The sequence below is a fragment of the Callithrix jacchus genome, chromosome 5 (assembly GCF_049354715.1).
Source record: "Callithrix jacchus isolate 240 chromosome 5, calJac240_pri, whole genome shotgun sequence".
In the NCBI taxonomy this organism is placed as follows: domain Eukaryota; kingdom Metazoa; phylum Chordata; class Mammalia; order Primates; family Cebidae; genus Callithrix; species Callithrix jacchus.
In genome coordinates this window covers 110,157,301-110,183,482 of record NC_133506.1, presented here as the reverse complement: position 1 = coordinate 110,183,482, position 26,182 = coordinate 110,157,301, and the positions used below count along the sequence as shown (strand labels likewise).

The 26,182-nt window shown below is 41.9% G+C and overlaps 1 protein-coding gene across 3 annotated transcripts in view; it reads left to right on the top strand.

The window, feature by feature from the left end:
• ANKFN1 (ankyrin repeat and fibronectin type III domain containing 1) overlaps positions 1–26,182 on the top strand; it is a 451,946-nt gene that overhangs the window by 82,079 nt on the left and 343,685 nt on the right. The window contains exon 1 of one of the 3 annotated variants that reach the window (XM_035301145.3): positions 19,720–19,787. The exons of the other annotated variants lie outside the window; for them this stretch is intronic. Within the exon in view, the coding sequence (XP_035157036.3) occupies positions 19,767–19,787 (21 nt within the window). The 5' untranslated portion in view covers positions 19,720–19,766. Of the gene's footprint in view, positions 1–19,719; positions 19,788–26,182 lie in introns of those variants that run through there. 3 annotated transcript variants of the gene reach the window in all.

Sequence of the window (26,182 nt, the reverse complement as noted above, 5' to 3'; positions counted from 1 at the left end):
TGTGGACAATCATTGAATCTGTAGTTCTGGCTGAACTGTACTATTAGAGATAAGAAAAAAAAATCCAAAGTGTTTTTTCCCTACTGTCACACACCACTCAACACAATAGTTCTGACACCAGATGTGTAGGGTTATTTTATCATACAACAAGCAGTTCTCCAGCACACACCAGCTGGATGTCTTACAATTCAATTCAATTCAATTCCAATATTACCTGCTTGCAGATAGCATCAGATCCCATAGGTTAAGGTCTCGGTTCTGTAAGACTTGCCCCAACTTTTGATGCCAATTTCAGGTAGTAGGATGTTACCTATACAATATAAGTATACTGTATAGGTATAGGGGCCATAAATTGTGGTTCCCACTCCCTTCCTCCTTGGGTTTAATTTGCTAGAATGGCTCACAGAACTCAGGGAAACTTACATTTACCAGTTTATTAATAAAGGATATAATAAAGAATATGGATAAACAGACAGATGGGAGAGATATGTAGGGTGAAGTTTAAAAGGGTCCCAAATTGCAAGAGCTTCTGGTCTTGTGGAACTGGAGTGTGCCATGCTGCTGGCACATGGAGGCATTTGCCAAACCAGAAATTCTCCAAACCCCACAATTTCGGATATTTATGAGGCAGCATCACATAGGCATGAGGGTTGGGGCTGAAAGCTCCAAGTTTTATAATCATGGCTTGATCTTTTTGGTGACCAGCCCCTATCTAGGAGCCCACTAAGAGTAACCTCAAAAGAACAAAAGATGTTTCTGTCACCCAGGAAATTCCAAGAGATTTAGAAACTCCGCGTCAAGAACCAGGCTCAAAGACCAAATATTGGAACTAAAGACTCTCCTAACATCCCTATTGTTCAGGAAATTGCAAGGGTTTTAGCAGCTCCATGCCAGGAACTGGGGGCAGTGTGTGTATTTCTCATTATTTCACAGATCACAGGGACACAGGGAGGGGAGGATCACACACTGAAGTTTGTGTGGGGGACTACCGGAGGGACAGTGGGGGATAGGGAGTTGGGAAGGGATAACATGGGGAGAAATGCCAGATATAGGTGATGGGGATGGAGGCAGCAAACCACATTGCCATGTATGTACCTATGCAACAATCCTGCATGTTCTTTACAAGTACCCCAGAACCTAGAATGCAATTATATATATATATATATATATATATATATATATGAAATAAAGAATTGTAGATAGGAAATCAAATAACTAATTAAATATGGCATGTATCCAAAGCTATAAGATGAAAAGCTATTTGTGCCCTAGTATAAAATACCCTAGTACAAAGAAATGTCACTTCTCTCTACCTCCGTCTCAATCAGCTATTATGCAAGGCATGTTTGTATAGATGTTGGTGTTATTATTTTGTCTTCTGATGATTGGTCCTGATGGAGTCTTTGGGTAAAGTTATGATTTCAGAGTTGAGTAGGGGTACTCCTTTTCCTGAAGGCTGAATCTTCCTGGTATCATTCATAAGGTGAAGAGTTCTAGCCTCAAGGCAGAACGCAGAACTTGGAAGGCCAGGGACTATTATCATCCCGAGTTCACAGACAGAGGAATTCTCAAACAGGATAAGTGGCCTGCTCAATCTCATATCCCCCTCTGCTATCAAAAAATGAAATCTAGGATTATTTGTTCTAGCTTACCCTTTTTATGAGAGCTCTAGGTTGGCAAGCTAGCTTAAAGCGGCAATGATAATGGCTTTAAGTGTAGGATTTGTGCAGCACTATTCACTTTGAAAAATATATTTGTGAGAGAGAGAGAGAGAGAGAGAGAGAGAGAGAGAGAGAGAGAGAGAGTGTGTGTGTGTGTGTGACAGAGAGAGAGAGAGAGTTACTCTTACAACTACCCAGTGAAAAACAACAGGGACTATATTTTGCCCCAAGTCAATAGATCAGAAAATGAGATTCGGAGTTCAAATAAAGAGCCTCAAACTACATAACAGAGGAATTTGGATTAGAACCCATCTCTCCAGATTCTTTACCTGGTATTCTTTTAACAGCAGCATGGTGCTGATCATGGGCTTTGTAGGCTTTCTAATGTCTCAGTATCCGCTGTTGAGAAGCCACATGAAGATTCTCAAATATACAGAGCACTTTTGAGAGAAAATGACTGAGAAGGACACTGACTTGTTCCACTCAGTGGGGCTTGAAAACAATTGTTCCCTGCAGCTCCAAGATGCTTTCTTGTTCTTCAGGCTGGGAAGTGATTTTCAGATTAGAACTTTCTGACCTTCAGAATCTATTCTGTGTTTCTCTGCCTCTGAAGTTATTAACTGAGAGTTCTATTTACTCTGTGTTCAAGCTTCATTGGCCATTAAAAATGAAAAAGTCTGAGGATCACCTTGTTATATTCTAGTTTATTTGAGAATTAACAGGAAGTAAGAAAAATAATCCAGGAAGTAAGCAACCAAATAGAAAAAGATGCTGAAGTCGTGAATGGTAATAGATGTCAAAAGTTATGTAAATGAGAAGAAAGGAGGAAATTGAACAGAGATTGTGCTGAAACATACTATCAGATATTTTGATATAAAGGTATCATTTCATGTCTATGAACAATGAAAGAGATTTTTAGGGGCCATCATATAAAAGAACCCCATTTTCACTCCCGGAGGAAATGCTCTGTGAGTTGAGTTTTACCTGTCCCATCCAGAGGCATCTATACCTGGGCAGTCAGTCAAAAGACCATAGTAGAGATGGCATGTGGCAATATACCAGATAAGACCCCTGAATCTCACCATTTAGTGGCCCCCATGGAAATGAATGGTGGTTTGGTTCCCCAGAGACCCCAATGTTCTATATGGTAAACTGTAGAAAGGCACCCAGGACACAGGTGATGTTTTCATCTATTCCAGCTAAATGTCACGTCTTTGGGGAAAAAAATGGAGGCTAAGGAAGTGAACAGCTAGAGACATTGTTGAAGAAAAGATGTTAATTTCCTGGACTGTGGCCTATGACACCATTCCTGGCTAGAGATTCTAGTCCTGGCTAGAATCTGTAGAGTCTGGCTACACGTCACAAAGACTGGGAAGAATGTATTTGGCAGACAATTCTGCCCTGATCAACAGAGTGGAAATGGGATTTTTGTCAGAGAGAGGAAGAAAGGCCAAAAATACTGCAAAACAGAATTCTATGGAAGATACCGTTTCTAATACAGCAAGATGAAGTACAGTGCAGGTAGAAGTTCCTACTAGTTCTTAGGCAACGGTAAATGACGTATATATACCAAGCCTACAGAACAGAGGGAACAAATGGTTGAATTTGACATGCTGAAATGCAAAATATATGCAACCTTCTAGATATTTCTCTATTTTCACGGTGAAGCCTATAACTAGAACATAAAATAAATAAACCTTTATAAAAAAACCAAAAGAAGAATATTAATCCTATCCAGAGAAATATATTTAAATGCCAAATACTTCTTACCAGAATTCTTGCCCTGGCTAAGTCACAAAAGATAGGAATTCTGTTGCTCTGAAAGGTTACAGTCACTCTTTGTAAATATAAATAGACACCCTTACCTGGGATCCACTGTAACTGCCCACAGAGGAAATAAGACCATTTATTTAAGAAACATCTACTATGCATTGGGTAGTGGAAATGCACAGATGAGGCAGACACAGCCTCTGCCCTCTAGGAGGTTACAATCTGTTAGAGAAGAAAGATGTGAAAAATTAATATTTAAAATCCAGCAGGTCAGATGTATTTGAAGGTATAATGGGGGTATACATGAAAATCCTAGGGGATTGAAAAGGGAGTGAGTTTCCCAGAAGAAAATGTGACCCTTCTTTGAAGACAGGCTTTGGAGGTTTGTGGATGAATGAAAGTAATGTATTCCCTTAGGTACCTGGCTCTATAAGACACAAATCTCACAAAACACTAGAAGTTAGATGCTTGCGCAGGGACAGTCTCAGTACTGCTAAAGAAGTTTCTCATGAGACAAATTCCTCGTCCAAGTTTCCCTTTTTTACTCGCAGCCCTGACGAGCCCTCGTAGAAACTTCCAGTCTACCCATTTCAAGGCTTTCTTGCTTGACATTGGCTTGTGGCTATTCCCGCTTACTTGTAAATCTTCTTTAGTCTCATGTGAAGAAACTGGGTGGGATATTGCCTATCAAGGATAGGAAAAGCAGAAGAGTTTAGATCTGTAAATAATGGAGTTATATACTAGTGTAAAAATTATAGATATGAAAGGAGAAATAAAGTGAAAAGCATATCTATTACAATAAGGGGAAAGAGAATCAAAAGTTCTGTTTTGGTGGAATTGTATCATAGGCTACCTAGCCAGATAGTGTTTAAGGATGATTTTTTAATATAAATTATTTAAAATTATTTTCTAATACAGAATATATTTTAAAAATACAGAGATAACAGGATGGGAGACTTCACATACATTTACCAGATGTCTGATTCCATTAAAATTAGAATAGAATATCTCACAAACATTAGCCTCATTGACAATTTTATCATTTAGAAAATAGAGGGAAAAATAGACTTAGCATTGGCCTTTGACTTAGCACTGGCCTTCAAAATAGTCCTGAATTAACAGGAGTTTTGAGGTTGAAGATACAGTAAGGATTGTTGGACATGTTGCCCAAGGCTTCAAGAAAGTCAGAAAACGGCTAGAAGAAAGCTCACCTCTTGAAGACTTCTAAAATGAATGAGGACTTCTAACTTTGCAGAACACTGAGAGTTAACACTGTGATTACTCAGTTGAATACAATCCCAATGAAAATAAAAGGAAATGGGCAACTCGTGAAACCTATTGGATACACAGTGGTTGTGTGTGCATTTAGATCTCAAAAAAATCCATCCAGAAAATGGATTTGAATCTGAAGATGCAGTATTAGTGCCTTTTATTTGCTGACCACTGGGAACACAAAAAAAAACAGAATCAGGTAGGTCTTGGGTGAGATCCTCATGTCACTGAAGTCTTTCATAGTACTCATAGAGTGGGTGCTTGAACAGCTGTCAAACTGAACTGCTTTCCTGAAAAATAGAAGGAAGAACACTCAACTTCTTCTGGTTTTTATTTATGTATTTATGTAGAGACAGGAGTCCCACTGTGTCACCCAGACTGGAGTGCAGTGGCACAATCTTGGCTCACTGCAACCTTTGCCTCCCTCATTCAAGCGATTCCTGCCTCAGCCTCCCAAGTAGCTGGGAATACAGGTGTGTACCACCACATCCAGCTAATTTTTTATAGTTTTTGTAGAGACAGGGTTTCACCATGTTAGCCAGGCTGGTCTCAAATTCCTGACCTCAAGTGATCCACCAGACTTGGCCTCCCAAAGTGCTGGGATTACAGATGTGAGCCACTGCGCCCAGCCAGAACATTCAACTTCTGTTTGGTTTTCTGATTTTCTAGCAAGAATAAATTTTACACTCAATGAAATAAACAATATAAAAAAAATTTAAGTCAAGATTGTGGGAGAACAATTAGGCTCTCAAGAGTTCAACTGTTTAGGTCTTAGAAATTTTTAGGCTCTAAAATAGATATACATGTGTCCTGTTAACAATTTTATTATTAATCTATCAGATAATACAATGAATGGGAGAGTTCTCAGAAAACTAGTGATCAGAAGCTATCCAAATTTACTAAAATCTAGTTCCTTAAGCCTAAATTTTTATTAACATTTGTGTTTTTTAATTTTATTTTTAATGCCATTATTAAAATCCTTGACAAAGTTCCAGAAAAGATGATTAAATTGTAGGTTAAAAAAACCAAACAAACAATAAAGTGATCACCAAGAACCCACCATTGTTCACTAAGAACAAATCGTGGCATGTTAACTTCATTTGCATTTGAGCTAAAATTTACTGTGCTGATAAATCAAGAGACTACTCGCAAACATAGCACTTCACAATTTCAACAAGGTCTCTCAACTGGACATTGAACAAAGTCTCTCAAATGGATTCACACCTTGTTGCATAATTTCATTCAAAGACTATGAAAGGCTTGAGGGAATGTTGTGCCATGAGAATCAGAGGTTCTGCCCTCCACTTGTGACCTGCTCAATTGGCTGCCAAATTTGTTGTTTTCGGCAGAGGCTTTGGATTTGAGCCCATGTGATTTTCTTCCCATCATGCTCTGTTGCCTACAGACAGAGGAGAGTGATAGGAGGTTGAAAAGTTTAAAATCATTCTGTATCAGGAAATGTTCACGGAACAGGCAGCAAACTCAGCCTGGAGAAGTGCGAAAAGGTCCACCCCACTTAAATGGGCTACTCAGAAGTCACTGTGTTTTTTCTGGCTCTTAAATGCTACATAGAATATTTCTTTCCATTCTCCATAGCCTCAATGCAGCAGTATACATTACTGACCGCATTACCGACTTTTTTGTATCATCTTTCCTTGGTTTCCACTAGTGTTACCCTATCTCAGTTTTATACCTTTCTTCATATCATTTTCTCTGATTATTAGTTAATTCATTGCTAGTCTTCTGGCACTGAACTTTGACAAAGTTCAATCCTTAACCTCTGCTCTTCTATCCCTTGGAGCAGTTGTATCCCTTCTGCACTAATGGTTTCTAAATCTGTAAACTCAAATTAGACTACTATCCTAAGCTCAAGTTCTTCTTAAGCAATTGCTTGATGAACGTGTGCATTAGAAGTCCTACAATCATCTCAAACTCAAAACATCTAAAACATTACTCATCTTTCTAGAACTCGTGCTTCATCTTGGCTTCCTTAATTCCCTTAATGGCACTGCTTTTTTAGATCAAAACTTGAGAGAAGGCATTGGCTTTCCATGGCCTTTTCCCCCCATATCTAGTTTGTCACCAATTTATGTCAATTTGTCACTTATGGAGTCTTTTGAATCTGTTCATTTATACCCATTTTCTAAGCCAGGTGTTGGTTAAATCACTGCATAGTCTTTCAGATTGTTTTTCAGCCTCCCTTTCCAATATCCCCTACATGGCACCATAAGATCAATCATCCAAAAGGGAGGAGTATGACTCTCACTAGTGGCCTGCCATCCTGCAGCTGAAAGACTTTCTTATTTTCTTGCCCTTCAAAGTCTAACCAGACTTCTTTTCCTTTCCATGATGTTTTGAATCCCAGCTCTGCCATCTAGTAGCTGGGTGACCTTGGGCAAGCTACTTAAGCTGTCTGATTCAGGTTCTTCATCTAAGAAGAAATGAGTATTCTAGTAATGCCTGCATCATAGAATTGTGAGGAGAATTAAATGAGTTAGCATCTGGTTAGAGCACTCAGAACTAGTAATTGGTATATAACACATTAAGTAAAATAAAAATGTACATGTTCCCTAACTATGCCAAATTGGAATATATCCCTTCCCCTATGTTCACTATTAATATATTGTAGCTATAACCTTTATCTCCTCCATTTATTAAATTATGTTGTCATGTGGGACATTCCCAAGTAGGACATCTCTTCACCACCCACACTGAAGAAAGCTTGTTGAGAGCAAAGGTCACATCATATGTTTCTTTGTATCTCCACAGTCTTTACTATCAGTCTTACCTATTGGAGATATGCAAGTAATGATTTAAGCACTGATACACTCTCAGCTTTCTGGATGTACCCTGGATTCTCCAGTTCTGAATCTCACCATCTCTGCTTTATTTCTAGACCTGCCTTCACTGATTTCCTCCAGGCACTTGGTGTGTGTGCTATAATCCACCTCTCTTGTTAGACATCTCTGAGTGCTACATTTATCAGGGACAGTGGGTTTTGGCAGGCTGACAAGAAACACAAATCTGTAGACAGAACCACCACAAGCCAATCTTGCCAGTACAATTCCTGCAGTTTGCTGACAGCCGTGTGGTGATTTTCCAAGCCTCTAATATGGAATACCATAGGGCCTTTAAGGAGAAGTAGTTGAAGATAAGGGCAACTGGCGATTTTCCCTCCATTTTTTATCTTTGAAAGGGCATGTGCCTGACATTTGACTCTAAAATGATCTGGGATGCCACAGCTGTCACATAAAAATGGTCTAGCGATAGAGTGAAGTTTTGGACTGGATTGGTATGAATGCTTCAGCAAATCTTCTGAAGACCATCCAAAGCCACACATAAATAATGAGTTTGGAAGGGTAACAAGAATGCATGGGATGTGGCCTTCTGAATCAGCCATATAGTGTTCCTGGAGTGGTGGGATATTTAGGATAAAGGATCATTTGCAAAAACTCATCAGGGTGTGGTGGGGGAAATGCTTTGATTACAGTGTTCCAGTGCAGTTTGAATTTCCACACAAATCCTTGCCCTGATGTTGTGACCTCAGTTGAAGTGAAACAATCAGTGTGGAGGTGGATAATTTCCACAAATTCATGAACTGTCTCACACCAAAGCAAGCTCAGATATCCTTAATCAAAAAGCAGTTCCAACCCCATGTCAGGCGTGTAAGATAGCCCCCTCTTTTTTATGACTAGAATGTAGCTAGGGCTTCCTTTATGTTCTAGAAGTCAAAAAAGAAGTCACACAGATGCTGCTCTGATAATTTTGTCAACTGGATGGAAATGACAAGTTGAAAATCTCCTTATTGTTTTGTCCCTAAGCACTTACGTCAAGCGTAGCTATCGGCCAACTTCATTCCATGAAGAATAAATCATTCTTGTGGCCCAAGAAAAGATGCTTTTGCAAGCACATAACATTTATAAGCTAGTGATGGGCTCAGAGGACACTGCCCAAGAACTTTAATCATCTGTACCACGTGCCTAAAGGGCTAACTCACCTCAAACAGGCTTACAGAATGCAATTCAGACCCTGAAAAATTCTGGCTCTAAAGACAGGAAGCCCTACCTCTGGAAGGTTCTCTGTGCTTCAGACTTTAGTTTGTTCATCTAACCTATCTTGTATTTCCTAATGCGGAAGCCTTGATTCCTTGGGAACCAGGGTGATCCCCAAGCAGCAGCACCTGTGTTTTACAGGTGAATTTGAGCTATTTGGCTTCAGTACACCTTTTCCAGTTTGTGTTTTGCTGTAGGACTTTTGTTTTTACAGACTCTAGGTAATTTGCCTTCTGTTTACCTCTCCAATGTGAACTAACTTCTCCACCCTACTCACCCTATTCACTTCTCCTCCACCCAGCCCATACACACAAACTCTCTATGATTCCCCACTCCCACCATTTTTTCTATTTGCTCAGTTCTCCCAGAGGCAGGATCTGATCACTCACTCAGGAATGCATTTGGAGGTTGAGACAGATGACACTCACCAATGACCATGAATGAATGTTTAATTGGTATTCACAACAAGCTGGGATTCTCAGGAAAGGAAGACATTGCAAAGAATTCCAATGATGGGAAGGAGAACAATTAGGCGTGGGGGTAGTTTGGGGCTTTTATATGGTCATGGTAGGCTAGAGTCTGCACTGTTTGAAATTTCAGCCAGGACAGAGAGGTATTTCTTGTTAGGTATCAAAAACAGTGGTGGAAAGGAGGGTTGAGCACAAAGGGATCCCAGGATCCTGCCAACACTCAAATGCCAAAGATAGAGTCATTCCGTTTTTGACACTTACAAACCTCTTCACTTTCACACAAGCAGCCCTTCCTTGAGACACACTCCAGCTTGTCCCCAAAATTCCCCTTATGAGCCCCCTCCTCTAGAGCCCTTTCCTGACTCTCTCACTCAGCTGCAGTGGACCATCATCTTCTCTGCTACAATTGTGTCCTGTGCTTGCCTCTATTTTTATAGTACATACCATATTTGATAATTGCATTAGATTTAAATGTGTTCTCCCAAGAGACATATCCAAGCCCTAAGCCCCATTACCTTATAAATATGACCTTATTTGGAAATAAGATGTTTGCAGATATAATTAAGTCAAGGGTCTTTGGATGAGGTCATCCTGGGTTTAGCATGGGCTTTAAATCCAATGATGTCTACTTATAAGAGAAAGGAGAAGTAGATGTGACACAGAGACACAAGGGCAAGGCTATATGAAGACAAAGGCAGAGATAGGAATTACATGCAGCTACAAGCCAATGAATCCCAAGGACTGCCAGCAGCCACCAGAAGCCAGGAGAGAGGCATGGAATGGATTCTTCTGTAGAGTCTCCAGAAAGAACCAACCTTTCTGACCCCTGGATTTCAAACTTGTGTCCCCCAGAACTGTGAGAGGGCAAGTGTTGGCTTTTCAGGTCATGAAGCTTGTGACAATCTGCTATAGCAACCCTAGCAAACGAATTACCTTATAATCGTCAGTCTGGATTTTTATCTTTATCACAAGAGCTGCATGCTCCTGGAGGGCAGAGGTTGCCTTTTGTTCATCTTTAGATCCCTCCAGCCTAGCACAAGTGCCTGACACAAATGGAGACACAACTGAAAACAAAATTACACAGCCCAAACCAACTGAATGCAGAGGCAAAAGGACCACAGAAATTCTCTCTACAACAGGAGTATTTCTATTGAATCTACAGTTATGGTGAAATCATGAAGGGTTCCATGTGAAAAATCAAGAGTACACCATGATTTGTTCTTTAGATTAGGCTGTTTCTTTACTTTTCACATGCAGGTGGATTTCTAGAACTTTTGGGTAGTGAGAAAAATCCATGCACCAGTCTACACAGGGGCTAAAGTACTTTGGCATGCATCCAAACATTCTCTCTGGGTCCATGTTAACCAGATTTGTCCAGAAGATGGACAAGTAGCTTGGGCACTCTGATTTAAACCACATGCCCTCGTGGGAGTCCCTGGAATGAGATTTCCAATGCTGCAAATAATCTGTTATTTGGTTTGGGTGCTTACTTCTCTCACTGAGCAAAAGGATGATTTTTTTCCTCAGGAGGAGGTGAGTGAGTGAGGATAAAAATATTTACTTAGGGACCACCTAGTCCAGGTCTAAAAACTCAGCCCAGGTGGGAAACTTCAGCCCAGTGAGGGTTCTCTGTTTTTGTTAAAGAAAAAGAAATTGCAGATGGACAGCACTGGAGCATTGGAGCAGACATCTGAGGCATGAATCCCTAAAGCAGACACAGGGACCACTGCCCTTTCCTGGTTTCCATCGCCTCATTTTACAAATGACAAACAGCCTGGCCACTTGTTTAAAGCTCAAGGTTTTCTTTTTCCTTCTTCTCTTCTCTTACCCTTCTTTTTTTCTAAAAGCCACAAGAGTGTTAGGTGATTTTTCCCTCCCAGCCTAGGGAACATTTATTACAGATGCTTGATCTTTCCCCTCTCCTTGGGGCAGCTCAGGCCCTCATGCCAGGCAGGAGCTGAATCTTTGCTGTGGCAGAAACACTGCCCACACAAAAGGAGTAGGTTTTTTTAATTTTATCTTGTTCTATAAGGCAGGCATGGGTGAGAAACCAGCACTGAATGTGCACTGAGCAGGCAATGGGAATTAGAAACCATGGAATAGGTACAAAAGCAATGAAAGGATCTTGCCCTGACTTCAAGGAGCTGTCAGACAAACAGACAGACATAAAGACAGTTGGAAAAATATAATGTATTTTGCTAGCAGATGTGTAAAATCTATAATATTAGTCCATTCTCATGCTACTATAAAGAACTTCCCAAGACTGGGTAATTTATAAAGGAAAGTGGATTAGTTGACTCATGGTTCTGCATTGCTAGGGAGGCCTCAGGAAATTTACAGTCATGGGAGAAGGCAAAAGAAAAGCAGGTACCTTCACAGGGCAGCAGGACTGAGTTCCAAGCAGAGGGAGAAGTCCCTGATAAAACCATCAGATCGCATGAGAACTAACTCACTATCACAACAACAGCATCGGGGAAAACACCCCCATGATTCAGTTACCTCCACCTATTGGAATTACAATTCAAGGTGAGATTTGAGTGGGGACACAGCCAAATCATATCATTCTGCTTCTGGCCCCTGCCAAATCTCATGTCCTCACATTTCAAAACCAATCGTACCTTCCCAATGCTCCTCCAAAGTTTTAAATCACTTCAGCATTAACTCCAAAGTCCACAGGCCAAAGTCGTATATGAGACAAGGCAAGTTTTCAAAACTAATCATCCCTTCTAAACAATCCCCTGAGGGCTTAACTCATTCCAGCATGACTCAAAAGTTCACAGTCTAAAGTCTCATCTGAGACAAGGCAAGTTCCTTCCACCTATGAGCCCGTAAAATCAAAAGCAAGTTAGTTACTGCCTAGATACAATGAGGATATAGGCATTATGTAAATACACTCATTCCAAATGGAAGAAATTAGCCAAAACAAGGAGCTGTAGGCCCCATGCAAGTCCAAAATCCAGTGGGGCAGTCATTAAACCTTAAAGTTCCAGAATAATCCCCTTTGACTCCATGTCTCACATCCAGGTCAGGCTGATATACAATAAGTGGGCTCCCATGGCCTTGGACAGGTCTGCCCTGTAGCTTTCTAGGGTATGATCCCCCTCCCAGCTACTTTCACAGCTGGTGTTGAGTGTCTGCAGCCTTTCCAAATGCATGGTGCAGCCAGTCAGTGAATCTACCATTCTGGGGTCTGGAGAATAGTGACCCCCTTCTCACAACTCCATTAGGTAGTACCCCAGTGGGGACTCTATGTGGGGGCTCCAACCCTATATTTCCCTCTGCTCTGCCCTAGAAGAGGTTCTCCATAAGGGCTTTTCCCCTGCAGCAAACTTCTGCCTGGACATTCAGGCATTTCCATCCATCCTCTGAAATCTAGGTGGAGGTTTCCAAACCTCAATCTTGACTTCTGTGTACCCACAGACCCAAGACCATGTGTAAGCTGCTAAGACTTGGGGCTTGCAACTTCTGAAGCAATGGCCTGAACTTCACATTGGCCCCTTTTAGCTGTGGCTGGAGCTGAAGCAGCTGGGACACAGGGCACCCTGTCCTCAGGCTTCAGAGAGCAGGAGGTTCTGGGCCCTGGGCCAGGAAACCACATTTTTCCTCCCTGGCCTCAAAGGCTGTGATAGGAGGGACTGCCATGAAGGTCTCTGACATGCCCTGGAGACATTTTCCTCACTGTCTTGGTAATTCACATTCAGCTCCTTGTTACTCATGCAAATTTCTGCAGCTGGCTTGAATTTCTCCCCAGTAAATGGGTTTTTCTTTTCTATAGTATCATCAGCCTGCAAATTCTCAAAATTTTTATGTTCTGCTTCCTTTTGAGTGCTTTGCCACTTATAAATTTCTTCTGCCAGATACCCTAAAACATCTCTCTTAAGTTCAAAGCTCCACAGATCTGGAGGGCAAGGGCAAAATGTTACCAGTCTCTTTGCTAAAGCATAACAAGAGTTGCCTTTGCTCCATTTCCCAACAACTTCCTCATCTCCAATCTGATACTATCTCAATCTGGACATGCCATTGTCCATACTACTATCAGCATTTTGGTCAAGCCATTTGACAAGTCTCTGGGAAGTTCTACACCTTCCCACATCTTCCTGTCTTCTTCTGAGCCTTCCAAACTGTTTCAACCTCTACCTGTTACTCAGTTCCAAAGGCACTTCCACATTTTTGGGTTTCCTTGCAGCAGTACCCCACTCTACTGGTACCAACTTATTGTATTAGTCCATTCTTATGCTGCTATAAAGAACTGCCTGAGGCTGGGTAATTTATAAAGGAAAGAGGTTTAATTGACTCACAGTTTCACATTGCTAGGGAGGCCTCATTAAACTTACAATCATGGTGGAAGATAAAGGAGAAGCAGGCACCTTCTTCACAGGACAGCAAGATGGAGTGAGTGCCAATCAAAAGGTGAAGCCCCTGATAAAACCATCAGATCTCATGAGAATGAATTCATTATCATGATAAGTGCCCATATGATTCAATTATCTCCACCTGTTCCACCCTTGACATGTGGGGATCATTGGAACTACAATTCAAGATGAGATTTGGGTGGGGGCACAGCCAAAATATATCACCGTACTTTTCATTTTTCAAGAAATCTTCATATCCATGATGTTATTTCATCTTCACAAGATTGCTGGGATATAAAGCAGGTGTATGACTTTCAGTTTCTAGATATGGAAACAGAGATGTTATGGGAATGGACTATTTGTGCCAAGGTGAGATAAAAATCTCAACCTGCTAGCTACCACTTCTTCTACCTTCCACTTTAATAAGAGTGGCTACCTTCTGCTGGGCCAGATCCTGTTCTAAGCATTATTTGATTGAATCCTCATAAGGGCTCCCTAAAGGAAGAAGTGTTGTTACTCCTATCTTACAGATAAAGAAACTATGACTTAACCAGATAATACAACTAGTTACTGTTGAACCAGAATTCAAAATTAAGTCTGTCTAACTCAAAAACTTTTTTTTGATAACTTTAAGATTTTAAAATTTCATTTGCTGAGAGACCACAGAGTAAAGCAGCAGTTAGTGTTAAGAGGACTTGATCAAGGAAATGTTTTAGGAGATGTGAATATTGGAGTCCACTTAAATAGAAAGAAAATGGGAGGTAACATTTATTGCATAGTTAAAATAGGTGACACCATTTAGAAGAGACACTAATCTAGCATTCCTTACATGGTTGGGATGATTCTCCTAATTTTACTGGAAAGAGGCTGAGGGTTGCAGAGATCGAATACCCTGTTCACAGTCCCACAGCTAGGACTTTAATAGAGTCAGGATTTACATGTGAGTTTGTCTGACTTCAGACAATTTGCATCTTTCCACTCTGCCATGCTTAATGGTGCTATGAAGGTGGAAGGTGACTGCAGGTCATATTGCATGTGAAATCCATGAGGTTGAGCATGTTCTAGTTGTTTCCAAGGGGACATGCAGGGACTTTGATCAGCACCTCATATCACTGTTGGAGAACATAGGTATGACACTGATAAATGTTTCGGAGGAAGAAAAAGCTAAAAGTTGTTGACAGTAGACTTTTATCTTCTCTTTTTATAAATTCTTAAAAATTTTCTTTGGCCCAATAGGAGAAAAAGTAACTGCACATTTCCATTAATTATTTACTTTGCATCAGATTATTTTGACATTTCTATCATGTGCTGACAGATGCAAACACCCTCTTATTTTGTCCCTGTAAGGCTACAATTGTGGAGAGTAATGTTAATGACTGCTACTATTTTTTGAGTACTTACAATGCGATAACCTACATTAGCTTATGTTATTCTCCCAACAACCACGAAAGGTACATATAATTTATCCCAATTTTAAGATAAGGCACCTGCAGGAAAAAGAGGTTATATAATTTGTTCAGGTTACGCAGGGAGCATATGGCAGAGTCAAGACGTACTTGGGTCTGTGTCATTCCAAAATGGCTGTCTATTGCCTGAACGTAACTGGATAGGCTGTACCTGGAGGTACTTAGGGATGAGGAGGGGTAGTCTTTTCGGGTCATGTTTGTGTATTTCAATTTGAGATAATAAATAATAGGGAAGGAGATGACATGATAAAAGTGGTGCTTGGGGCAATCCTGAAGAAAGACTGGAGGCAAGAAACCCCTTTTTCAAAGACCATGAATAGTAAATAGGAATTTGGAATCTTGGGCACCTGGATAAAGGATGGCGGCTGTAGAAATAGAAAATGATGTCTTGGGATTAGTAAGCCTGGTAGAGAAATAATTGGTGAGACTTGAATCATAACTAAAGGAAAAGGAAGAGCTGAAATGACACCAAAGGCAAGTTCCCAGGAGGTGTAGTCACAGTATCATCACTGTGAGAAAAGAGATGAAAATGGTTTTGAAGACCAGGGTTCTTTCCTCCTCAGGCTTAAACAGAGAGGGCTGCAGGCAGGGCAGCTACTGTGAATGACTGGGCCACATGCACTTGCGCCAGTTCCTCTACAGGTGGTCACAGGTAAAGAAAAAGCTTCCTTGGAAAAGGGGATTTCACCATTGTCAGCCCCTCCCAGATGTGAAGCCTTAAGTTTATGCTGGCTAAGAGCTGGGAGAAGTATGCCTGAGCCCAGTGAGAACAAGAAACACCTGTGCTGAGCCACACGCGTGTCTACACACCTGGCATGGAGATCCTGTTCTCCATAACAACGACCCCTCCCTACCCCTCCACAAGCCCAGACTCCCTGCAGGATTCAGGAAGGCTGCCTCTGGAGCTGTCCAGCTCCCAGAACTGGAAGGAAGGCTTTATCAATCCCCTCACCACTTCAGACAAAGCCATGCTTTCTGAGGAGGTGTAGATCTTACATTATTTTGTTTTCCATTCTTTTCTATCTGTTCACTGGATCACCCTCTCTTTTGCTGAGTAGCATGTTGACATTGTTTACTACTCTCTGTTACCCCGAGAATGTGTCCACATAAGTTTTTTGGCCTGGATTATTGACAACAGCTATCCCCTGCCTGCAGATACTTATGCACACACTGGAAAGTTCCATATAGGGCAGGGGTCACAGGCAGCCCAGGAACTAGGTGTGGTCCACTGATATGTAATTTTGTTTGACCTACACGATGTTTATTATCACTTGAAATCAACAGGATTAAGTTGGGAAATTTCACACATTTAAAAAGATGAAAAGCCCTGGCAGTCCTGGGTTACAACCCCACATGTCAGTAAGCAGCTGGAGCCAGGTTACTGCTACCTCCTTTACATGTGGCATTTGGTTCCTATTTTGCCATAGTCTCCACCACTCTTTATTACCTGACACAAAGTCTACTGCCCTCATTTGTCTCACTTAGCTGGCCTCTGTAGGCATTTAACTTTGAGATTCCAATATGTGTATTGGTTTAACTAGAAGCTAGTTGGTGCCCAGAAATTAGAAATGCACTTGGGTAGTAGATACGACTGAATTCTAATTCCTTTCCTTTAGACATTCTTCTAATCACATTCTCTTCCCAAAATGCTCAGCACCTTGTGATGAATGCTGAGCCCCAAAATATCATCCCTTCCTGCCACTTAGCATAAGATAACCCCAGGTTAGCCTCCTTCTACCAAATATTCCATGATTTCTTCCTTGCTGCTCCCTAATTCAGGCAGAGTGATCTTGTCAGCTAACTGAGGGAGATATCAGTGACATTGCTGTCACTCGTGTGACATTTTGGCAAAGGGATATGCAAGAGAAAGAATGCAATGAAATGAAAAAAATTAGTTGATTATTTGGGAAAAGGAAGTGAATGGAGTGGCATGACCAGGTGGAAAGATCAGCCTGGAGAGCTGACATGGGGGAACCCACTAGGGAAACTGTGACTGAGCATTTCCAGGCTAAAAGTGTAGTCCCATCTCTGCTCACTCAGTATGCAGCCATCTCTCTGGGCCGCAGTCTTCATCTGTGACCTTCTGGTGACCTTAAAGAATCGGTCCTCCGTTATTCACTTTAGCACGTAACACCCTCTACCTATTGTTTTCAACATGAAGGTACAGAGAGGACAGGACCCTGCTCTCTTTGATCTGAATCTTCCCCTAGTTAGTGCTGTCAGCCATGCAAATTATGTATCATGTCAGTATCCCCTAAAGAGAATAAGAAGGAAATCTCAGTCCAGATATCCCCAAATGATATAAATGTCTAAAATGCTGGGGTTTGTGGCTCTGTGCCAGTTATAATATATGTATTTTGTTAGTCGGTTTGGTTGAATTTAGTCTTTTTGTTTAAAATAAGCAGCATGGTAGAGTGGAGAAAGTGCTGGGATCAAGCTATTTCCAGCCAGTCTACTACTAGATAATGTACCCTTAAATGAGGCCTCTTTAGAGGAGGCAGGCCAAAAAAGCCAAAGGTATTGAAAAAAAGAAATAAGCATATACTTTGCAAACCTAACTGGGCCTTTTTGCAACTCTGAGCTTCTGGGATTTCACAGCCACAATGTGACCAACAGCACCACTGAGAGGGCTGGTTTTCATCCATTAAATAAATGCATTACTTCTGTTACTCTCAGCTGCACTTACGGCAATAAGCCTAAGTAATGGTAAAGACCAAATCACCTTCATATTACATCAATTTTAAACTTTTCTAAGCAGTCAGATACTATATCTTCAACTTTATTTGAACTTTCCCTTGAGCTTAACATAGCTGACACTCAACAAAACACTCACAAATTGACTCATTGCTATTCAATTCTTGAATATATGTTATCATTCACCTCCTATGTAACAAGCATTTTACTAAGTATTAAAGAGAATTTTTTAAAGAAAAGGAATGAAGCAGGGTGCCTTCCATCAGGGAGATTCTATTCTGGTCGAGGGCCGTTCCTGTGATTATATACACATGCAGCAGCAACTAAATCCATGTGATAAGTATTCTGAGGAAATCTGTAAAAAGTACTATGAAGGGCCAGGCGCAGTGGCTCACGCCTATAATCCCAGCACTTTGGGAGGCCTAGGCGGGTGGATCACGAGGTCAAGAGATTGAGACCATCCTGGTCAACATGGTGAAACCCCATCTCTACTAAAAATACAAAAAAGTAGCTGGGCACGGTGGCTCGTGCCTGTAATTCCAGCTACTCAGGAGGCTGAGGCAGGAGAATTGCCTGAACCCAGGAGGCGGAGGTTGCGGTGAGCCGAGATCGCGCCATTGCACTCCAGCCTGGGTAACAAGAGCAAAACTCCATCTCAAAAAACCAAAACAAAACAAACAAACAAAAAGTACTATGAAAGCTGAGGTTGGGGATAGTACTGGAAAGTTCCTGGAGTAACTGATGCCAGAGTTAAGCCTTGGAAGATCAGTAAGCTCCCCACCTTGCAGGTGTGTGTGTGAGTGTGTGTGTGTGTGTGTGTGTAATTTTTCTGAGTGCATCACTGTAACTCAGTATGAATAGCCTCACTCCATGTTTAGCCCAGATCACCTGCAGAGATACCTGTTATTACTTCTTTTTATTTACTTGCAATTTTTTTTCTATTGTATAGTAGCAACATGTAGATAGAGAGTTCCCTTGAATTCTCTATTATGAAAAAAGCAATTAGGCATCATGATCTAGAGTAACGGGGCTCTAGGCTCAAGTCCTCTATTTCATTCCCATTCATCTGTGGGTCAATAGGTAAGCCACATCCCCTGAGCCCCAACTGCTTCATCTGTCAAGTACTCATCCTGATACCTTGCTGGACAGGCAAGATGCTGGAAACCAGTTTTCCTTCAACAACTATTCAGGCAGCAAATGTTTTATTGAACATCTACACTGTGCCAGGCACTGGGTGAGGAATCAGGGTCCAATCAAACTCTCCAAACCACTGCTCAACCTACTCTTCCTTTGACAAATGGGTTTTCAAAATAAGCATGCACATAATATGCCTTCTTTGGCACATTTCATAAGACATTTCACCCTGGAAAGAGAGGCCAACCTCAGCCCTTAAAGTGCAGGCCAAACAAAAACCTGCTTGACTATCAAGATAATATTATCGTCTCCCCTTTAGTTCCCACCAGACTTCTAGGAAACAGCCAGACAGCTCCTCCAACCAATCCAGTAGCCAAAACAATCCATTCCAAAGCTTCAGCTGAGCATCTTAACTAAATAATTGTTTACCTGATTAGTATTCAGCATCCGCAGAAGGAGGCTGAAACCCAACCCTTTCAACCTTTCCTTAGTCTCATTCTCTCTCTCCTTCGCACTCCGTCTCCTTTCAGATACACATTCGAATCCCACCCCTTTCAGGGGCACAAAGAGCAACTAAAATCTGATTGCAGCATCATCAAGAAACTTATTCCCTCCCCACTGGGACCTCCCAAGATATTTTTCACCATTTCTTTCATTCTTTGAAAACGATTTCTTTGTCACCAAGGCTGTGTGGCACTTCCCCTGCCTCTGTTCTTGACCCTGCACTGTAATCTGGACACTCCTGGAGCTGGGCCGTGGGAGAGGCAGCCATGCTCAGTCTCCCTGGATAAAGCCAGGGTTCCCTTGGCAACAGGACCATGTGGACGTTCGCAAAGGGGTTTCCCTCCACCCCCCAGTTCCTCTTTCAACTCAAGAGCTCAGTCCCGTGTCTCTCATGGAGGCGTCTTTAACCAGGGTAGGAAAACTACAGTTTTGAATATCGGTAACTGGTGTTTGGGGACCATTGTTTTGCATTCAACAGGCAGGAAAATGTGAGTTGAGTGGGCGAGTGAATTCGGGCACGAGCTGGTAAGCATCCCTGGTCAGGCAGAGGGAGAGCTGGTTTCAATTCTGTAAACAGGCAAATGTTGATTTGAAGTTGTTTGGGTCTGTAATGCGTGTCTTTATCTTTTGGGAGGTGGGAGAATGGGGTAAAATGAAAGGAGAGAGGCTTCTAGAGGCAAGTTTTTAATTGATTGTCTGTTTTCTCTTTTATCCTTATCATTGTATTTATAGAAATGCAAGGGAACCAGGGATTACTTGTCTCCATGTTAATGCCAACTCGTGCTCATGATTTCTGACCGTGCGTGGGCTCTCACTCTCTCCTGCATAGATTCTCTCCTTCTCTTTCTCTCTCTGTTTCTCACTCACTTTTTATGGACTTTATGGTCATGATGATGGAGAAGTAAAATTTGTTTTAAAGTTGGAAGTGGACTTTTTTTTGCAAGAGGTCGTCTCTGAACAGCTGAGCCAAGGGGAGGCAGGACCGGGCTGACTGACAAATGCTAGCCCTCTGGGTTGTGTCGGTGGTATTGGAATCCCTGTCACTGACCCAGGTTGTTCCAGAAGTCCTCAATTGTGCCTTTGGTTGATGGAGAAAATGCCTGTTATTGACTTGGCTAATACTAATCACAGATTGCTACAATTATTTAGACGATTACTATTGAAGTCCTGGCTGAGGGCCTGGTAGGGGATACTGATGGGGGGAACTGATTCAGCTCCTTCACTTCCCCTCAGGAGTTCAGCGTAGGTGAGATCCTTACCGAAAAATTTCCCAAGAATGAACCTGCAGCTTAAGACCTTTGAAAGCAGCAGAGATAAGTGCAAGTGAGGCATGAAAGGAGGAGGCAGAGCACCGTTCAGTTTTCCTTTCCTTTTCTCTCTTTTCCTTCCTTTCTTCCTTTTTTCCTTCCTTCCTTATAGAATCACAAACAGAATGAGGCCATAACTACTTATGGAAGCCCTGAGAGAAATACTTTGAAGTACTCACTGAGTTTAAACTGGTTACTGCATTAACCTATTAACCAACATTCCAATACCAAAAAAAATTGTATTTCTTTTATTATGTATTCAATCTTTCAGTAAACCCTTTGGGGACAAGAACTATACAGTTCTCATTATTTTACCTCTGATTCTAACCAGTTATGGGGCCAGGTGCATTTGAGGGGCTCCATTCATGGTTGTAGAGTTGAATTGAATGAACAACATGGGGTATTATTACAATTTCTTGCATGAACTGTAGAGCTAGGACTGGTCTTGTGGTCAGGAGATTTAGGCTGTAGGCTCAGATCTGATGCTAATTCGTGGAAGGACTTGGGCCATACTATTTCAATTCTCTAATCCTCAGTTTCTTCATCCATCAAGTAACAGGGTTTAAATGAAAACAGTGTTTTCCCACCAAAAGCAGTTATCTGAAGCCTTCATGCTGCCCTCAAGCCTGGGGATTAGGAGGGTTTGCAAGAGGGAGGCCAGTCTGGTCAGGAACATCTATTGCAAAGAGGAACATGGCAAACAAAGGAGGAGGTAGAGTAAGAAGTGGCTCAGAGACTGGAAGCTGGAAAATGCTGGACCTTAGAGGACCCCTCAGGTACCTTGTAACTCTGACATTCAGATTCATGAGACCAATCTCTCCCAGTTTCGTACCACCTCTCCTGTATTAGGTACATTTGAAGAACGACACAAAGCAATACCCTGATTTGTTCTGATACAGGCAAGCAAGCTACCCTATCTTCCATGAGACAAGGCTTCTCATTGCTGAGAGGTCTGAACCTTGGAATGTGCCGAGCAGCTGGTCCTAAGTCAGCCACACTCTGTCGCTTCATTCCAATATATTCTTTCATTTATTCAGCAATCAACAGGTAATTATTGAAAGCCAAGAACTTTTCTTTTTTTCTGGATAGAGTGGTCAGGAAGGTTCTCCTAGAGGAGGTGACAGTTAAGCTGAGGCACCAATTAAGTGAAGGAATGAGCCATGCTGACACTGGGAGAATAGCCCTGGCTCCAGGCTGAGGACCCCCGTAAGTATGAGACTCTTGATTTGGGAGTCAGCTTGGCATGTCTAAAGGCAAAGCAAGGTGCCTGGGACAGAAACAAAGTGAAGCGAAGAGGAGAGATCAGAAGGTTGGACTGGGATAGCACAGATCACCGAGGCCTTGTAGGTCATGATAGGGACCCACGGGAAGCCATTGGACCGACTTTTACATAGAAATAATTATATCTGATTACTCCAGTAACTGCAGAAAATAGTGTTCTAGAGATCATATCTGCAAAGTGGTTGATTAGAGTGAAGGGCTTGGAAACTAAGCACCCTCAGCCTATGTAAGAAGTCACATGGTATTTGGGAAACTTGGATGTGGTTGGATAGGCCTGGATTTGAATCCTGATCTTGAGGCTGACCTACTATATAATTTGGGCAAGTTATTTAACTTCCCCGATCTCCATTTCTCTCTCTCTCTCTCTTCTTGAGATGGACTCTTACTCTGTTGCCCAGGCTGGAGTTACAGTGGTGTGATCTTGGCTCACTGCAACCGCCATCTCCAGAGTTCAAGCAATTCTCATGCCTCAATGTCCCAAGTAGTTGGGACTACAGGCATGCACCAAGACGTCCAGCTAATTCTTGTTGTTGTTATTGTTTTGTTGTTATTGTGTTTTTAGTAGAGACAGGGTTTCATCATGTTGGCCAGTGGGTCTCAGACTCCTGACCTCAAATGAACTGCCTATGTTTGCCTCCCAAATTGCTGGGATTACAGATGTGAGCCACCACACCTGGCCTGTTTCCTCACCTCTTAAAGAGGGATTGCATTATCTACCTCTATGGGTGTAAAGATGAAAGCAGAGAGATTGCATATGTCATTGCATAGCAGCTGCTTAAAATGATAGCCGTTATTGTCCAAACTAATCCCACGACCTTTACACTATTGGCCACAGATGAGCAAGACAACTAGAAACGTAAGGTGCATGGTGGGTTTCACATATTATCTTCTTTATACCTTGCTCCCTTTGGGGGCATGGGAGTTGGAAAAGGAAGAAGGTGACTTGTGCCAAGTCTTGCAGCTAGTTAAGATCCGGGCTGTGTCTAGGGGCCAGGTTCTTTATTCCTGTCTCATAGTCTTTCTTCTACACTTAAAGTTAGCAAACTATAGCCCCACAAGCCAATCCTAGTTTGTCCTCTGTTTTTACAAATGATGTTTTCTTTGAACATAGCCATGCTCACTTGTTTATGTACTATCTGTGACTGCTTTAGCACCAGGGCAGCAGAGTTGAGCAGTTACAACAAAGAGCATATTGCCCAAAAAAGCCAAAATATTTACTTGCCAGCCCTTTACAGATAAAGTTTGCCAGCCCCCCATCTACACCATTCTTCTCCCTTGATTGGCATGGCTTTATTGTATTTAGCTTAGTTATTACCAAATAGGAAGGGCTGGCCTCTCTAGGTCTCCAAAAAAGAGGGATTCAGAGGTTCTCTTGAGGAGGGCACTGTCCTAGTAGAATATCACAGTGAGAGATCTCAGGCTACTGGGAGCCAGCAGAAACACACTGGTCACCTGGCGGGGGACAGAAAAGGGAGAGGATGGGGACTCTGGGCATAGGTACCTGGGTAGAGAGGAAGGGAATCCCAAATACTTGCCCTTAGCTATTTCAGACCCCAGAGACAAAGTGGAGGGCTCAGGAAATAGACAATGCAGCAACTTTATCTGATGACTACAACTTGAATGTGCACTGCTGAGTGGGTCTGTCTGGGACACACCTATCAGGGGACCGCTGGACCTCAGGGCTGCTCATCACATTATACCTCCAGATGACCATCATTAGCACACTGAGAAACAGTGCTTGCTTATTCCCATAGACCACAGTTCAAACGTACATGGGCCTTTCTGACGACGCCTCCTTCCTCTCTTGAGACTTTAGAAGTATGTGGGGACTGTGGTGTCTTGCCACCCTGCCTGGCACTCAAGAAGCTCAGAGCTTGGCTTCATGTGTTTGAATTTTCAAGTTTCCACTTAAATAAGCTCTTCTACAAGGACTCTACTGCCTTTAAACCTATGGATGCATTCAGTCTTGACAAAGGATTACTTACCTTCCTCAAGGTTTTAATCTAGTACTTGAGGGTATAGGTGTAATCTATAGGTCAGAAAGCAGTGGAGGCTTCACTTGATTGGATATGTGGAATCTGAACTTTGGCTTCATGGGTAGGTGTTCCTCTCCACTCCTGATTTCAGGCTTGTTGCCTTAAGCAGTGGAAACTAGGTTACACAGTTCTTCAACTCCAGATAATATAAATATAGTACGATGTATTTCTTGGCACTCTTAACTTTCCAACCAGCCTACATGGAGAACACCCCAGCTTTTAAGAATGCTAAATAATCCACCAGATCCATCTGCCATGGTATTTCAGGGCTCAGTAGGCTCCTCCCACTGATCCAACAAACAGATGTGCTAATTTTTCACTTGCTAGGAATGCTTTAGCCATCTGAACACCACGGACTTGGGACTGGATCCAGTCACATGGTGCCCTAATACTCTAGCTAATTCACAGGTGATCAACTCCTCTCACATACACGCCAATGGTTATCTCGCCTAATTCCTAGAAGTTGTTCAGTAACTGAGTTCAAGTGGCATGTCAGTCCAATTCCAACATGGGCTCATCCTCCCAACCCAAGATCTTTTTAAAAAGGAAAGGAAGAAAAAAAGCAGTCTGAGCCTTCACAATGAATTCTTTCCATTGGCCTTCTTCCATGCTGGTGCTTAGAGGAGGTTACAGCCCTAGTGTAAAAGACATGAACTATAAGAAAAAGCCAGTAAGGCCAGGTGCGGTGGCTCACGCCTGTAATCCCGGCACTTTGGGAGGCCGAGGCGGGTGGATCACGAGGTCAAGAGATCGGGACTATCCTGATCAGCATGGTGAAACCCCGTCTCTACTAAAAATACAAAAAAAAAAAAAAAAGAAAAGAAAAAAAAATTGGCTGGGCATGGTGGCACCTGCCTGTAATCCCAGCTACTCAGGAGGCTGAGGCAGGAGAATTGCCTGAACCCAGGAGGCGGAGGTTGCCGTGAGCCGAGATCGCGCCATTGCACTCCAGCCTGGGTAACAAGAGCAAAACTCTGTCTCAAAAAAAAAAAAAAAAAAAAGCCAGTAAATTTACAACACCGCCGGCTGTTATCAGTGCTACTAGCCTTCATTAAGCCACCAAGGGCTTGGACAAAGCAAGTGGAGCTAGAACAGCTTCTACTTTCTTGGAATCTACCACCAAAATAAAAAACTGCTGACATGAATTGAGCAAGCAGATTCAAGGGGGTAAAGACAGACCTGTGGAGAGGAAGGGAATGTTATGGAGGAGACCATACTAAAAATAAATGGTTTTTTACAAGTGTGGTTAACTTTATTGAGGCTTGAAATTGCTAAACACTGTATGTATTTTCCCCCCTTAAATAAAAGCTTTGGGGAATTTTGATCTGCCTCACATGAAAAGCTACAGAAGAGGAAGATGTCTGTGAAAGCTTTAAAAATTATTTCCATATTTAAAATGGGATAATTATCAGGAATACTTGATGCCATCAGAAGTAAACTAATAAAGAATTGCTTTATTTATAACAATTTGGTCATTCATATTGCCCCATTAACAAGATTCCCTAGCCTTCTAATTTATAGAAGATATCTACCACCATCTAGGAATGGTCTAGGCCAAAAAAAAAAAAAAAAAGAGAGAGAGAAGAAGAAGAAAGAAGAAAGAAAAAGAAGAGGAGGAGGAAGAAGAGGAGGAGAAAGAAGAGGAGGAGGAGGACGAGAAGGAAAGAGGAAGAAAGAAGAAGAAATGGGCCAGTTTTGTTGAATTCTCTCTAGTATGAAAACTTCCCCTGTCTCCTGAATGAAAGTCATCATTCTGTATTTAATCAATACCCAGAAAATGATATTCCATGTTAAGTGTGACACTTTGTTTTGTGTTTAGTTGGGATTGGAACCAGCTGATTGAACAGGCTGCAGTGCCGCCCTGATGAATCAGCACTTGAGTCTGAAATGACCAATATTCATAATTTGGAATTGGACGTCTATCACCCAGCCCCTGCCCTGTCTCTAATTTGCTTTTTATTTCAGCATATCACAGTTAGCCTGAGCAGACAGTACTTCTGTGAGTTCTCAACATTTCTTCAACAACTCTGAAATAAATATGAGATTTATAGCATTATCTTTGTCCAGCCAACATATATTTCCCCAGATATAATTTTGTTCCCATTTTATAAGATGTTGACAAGTAGTAACTGCTAAGTGTTTTTATGCAATGTGATTAAAGCTAGTAGTGCACGAGAGTGTCC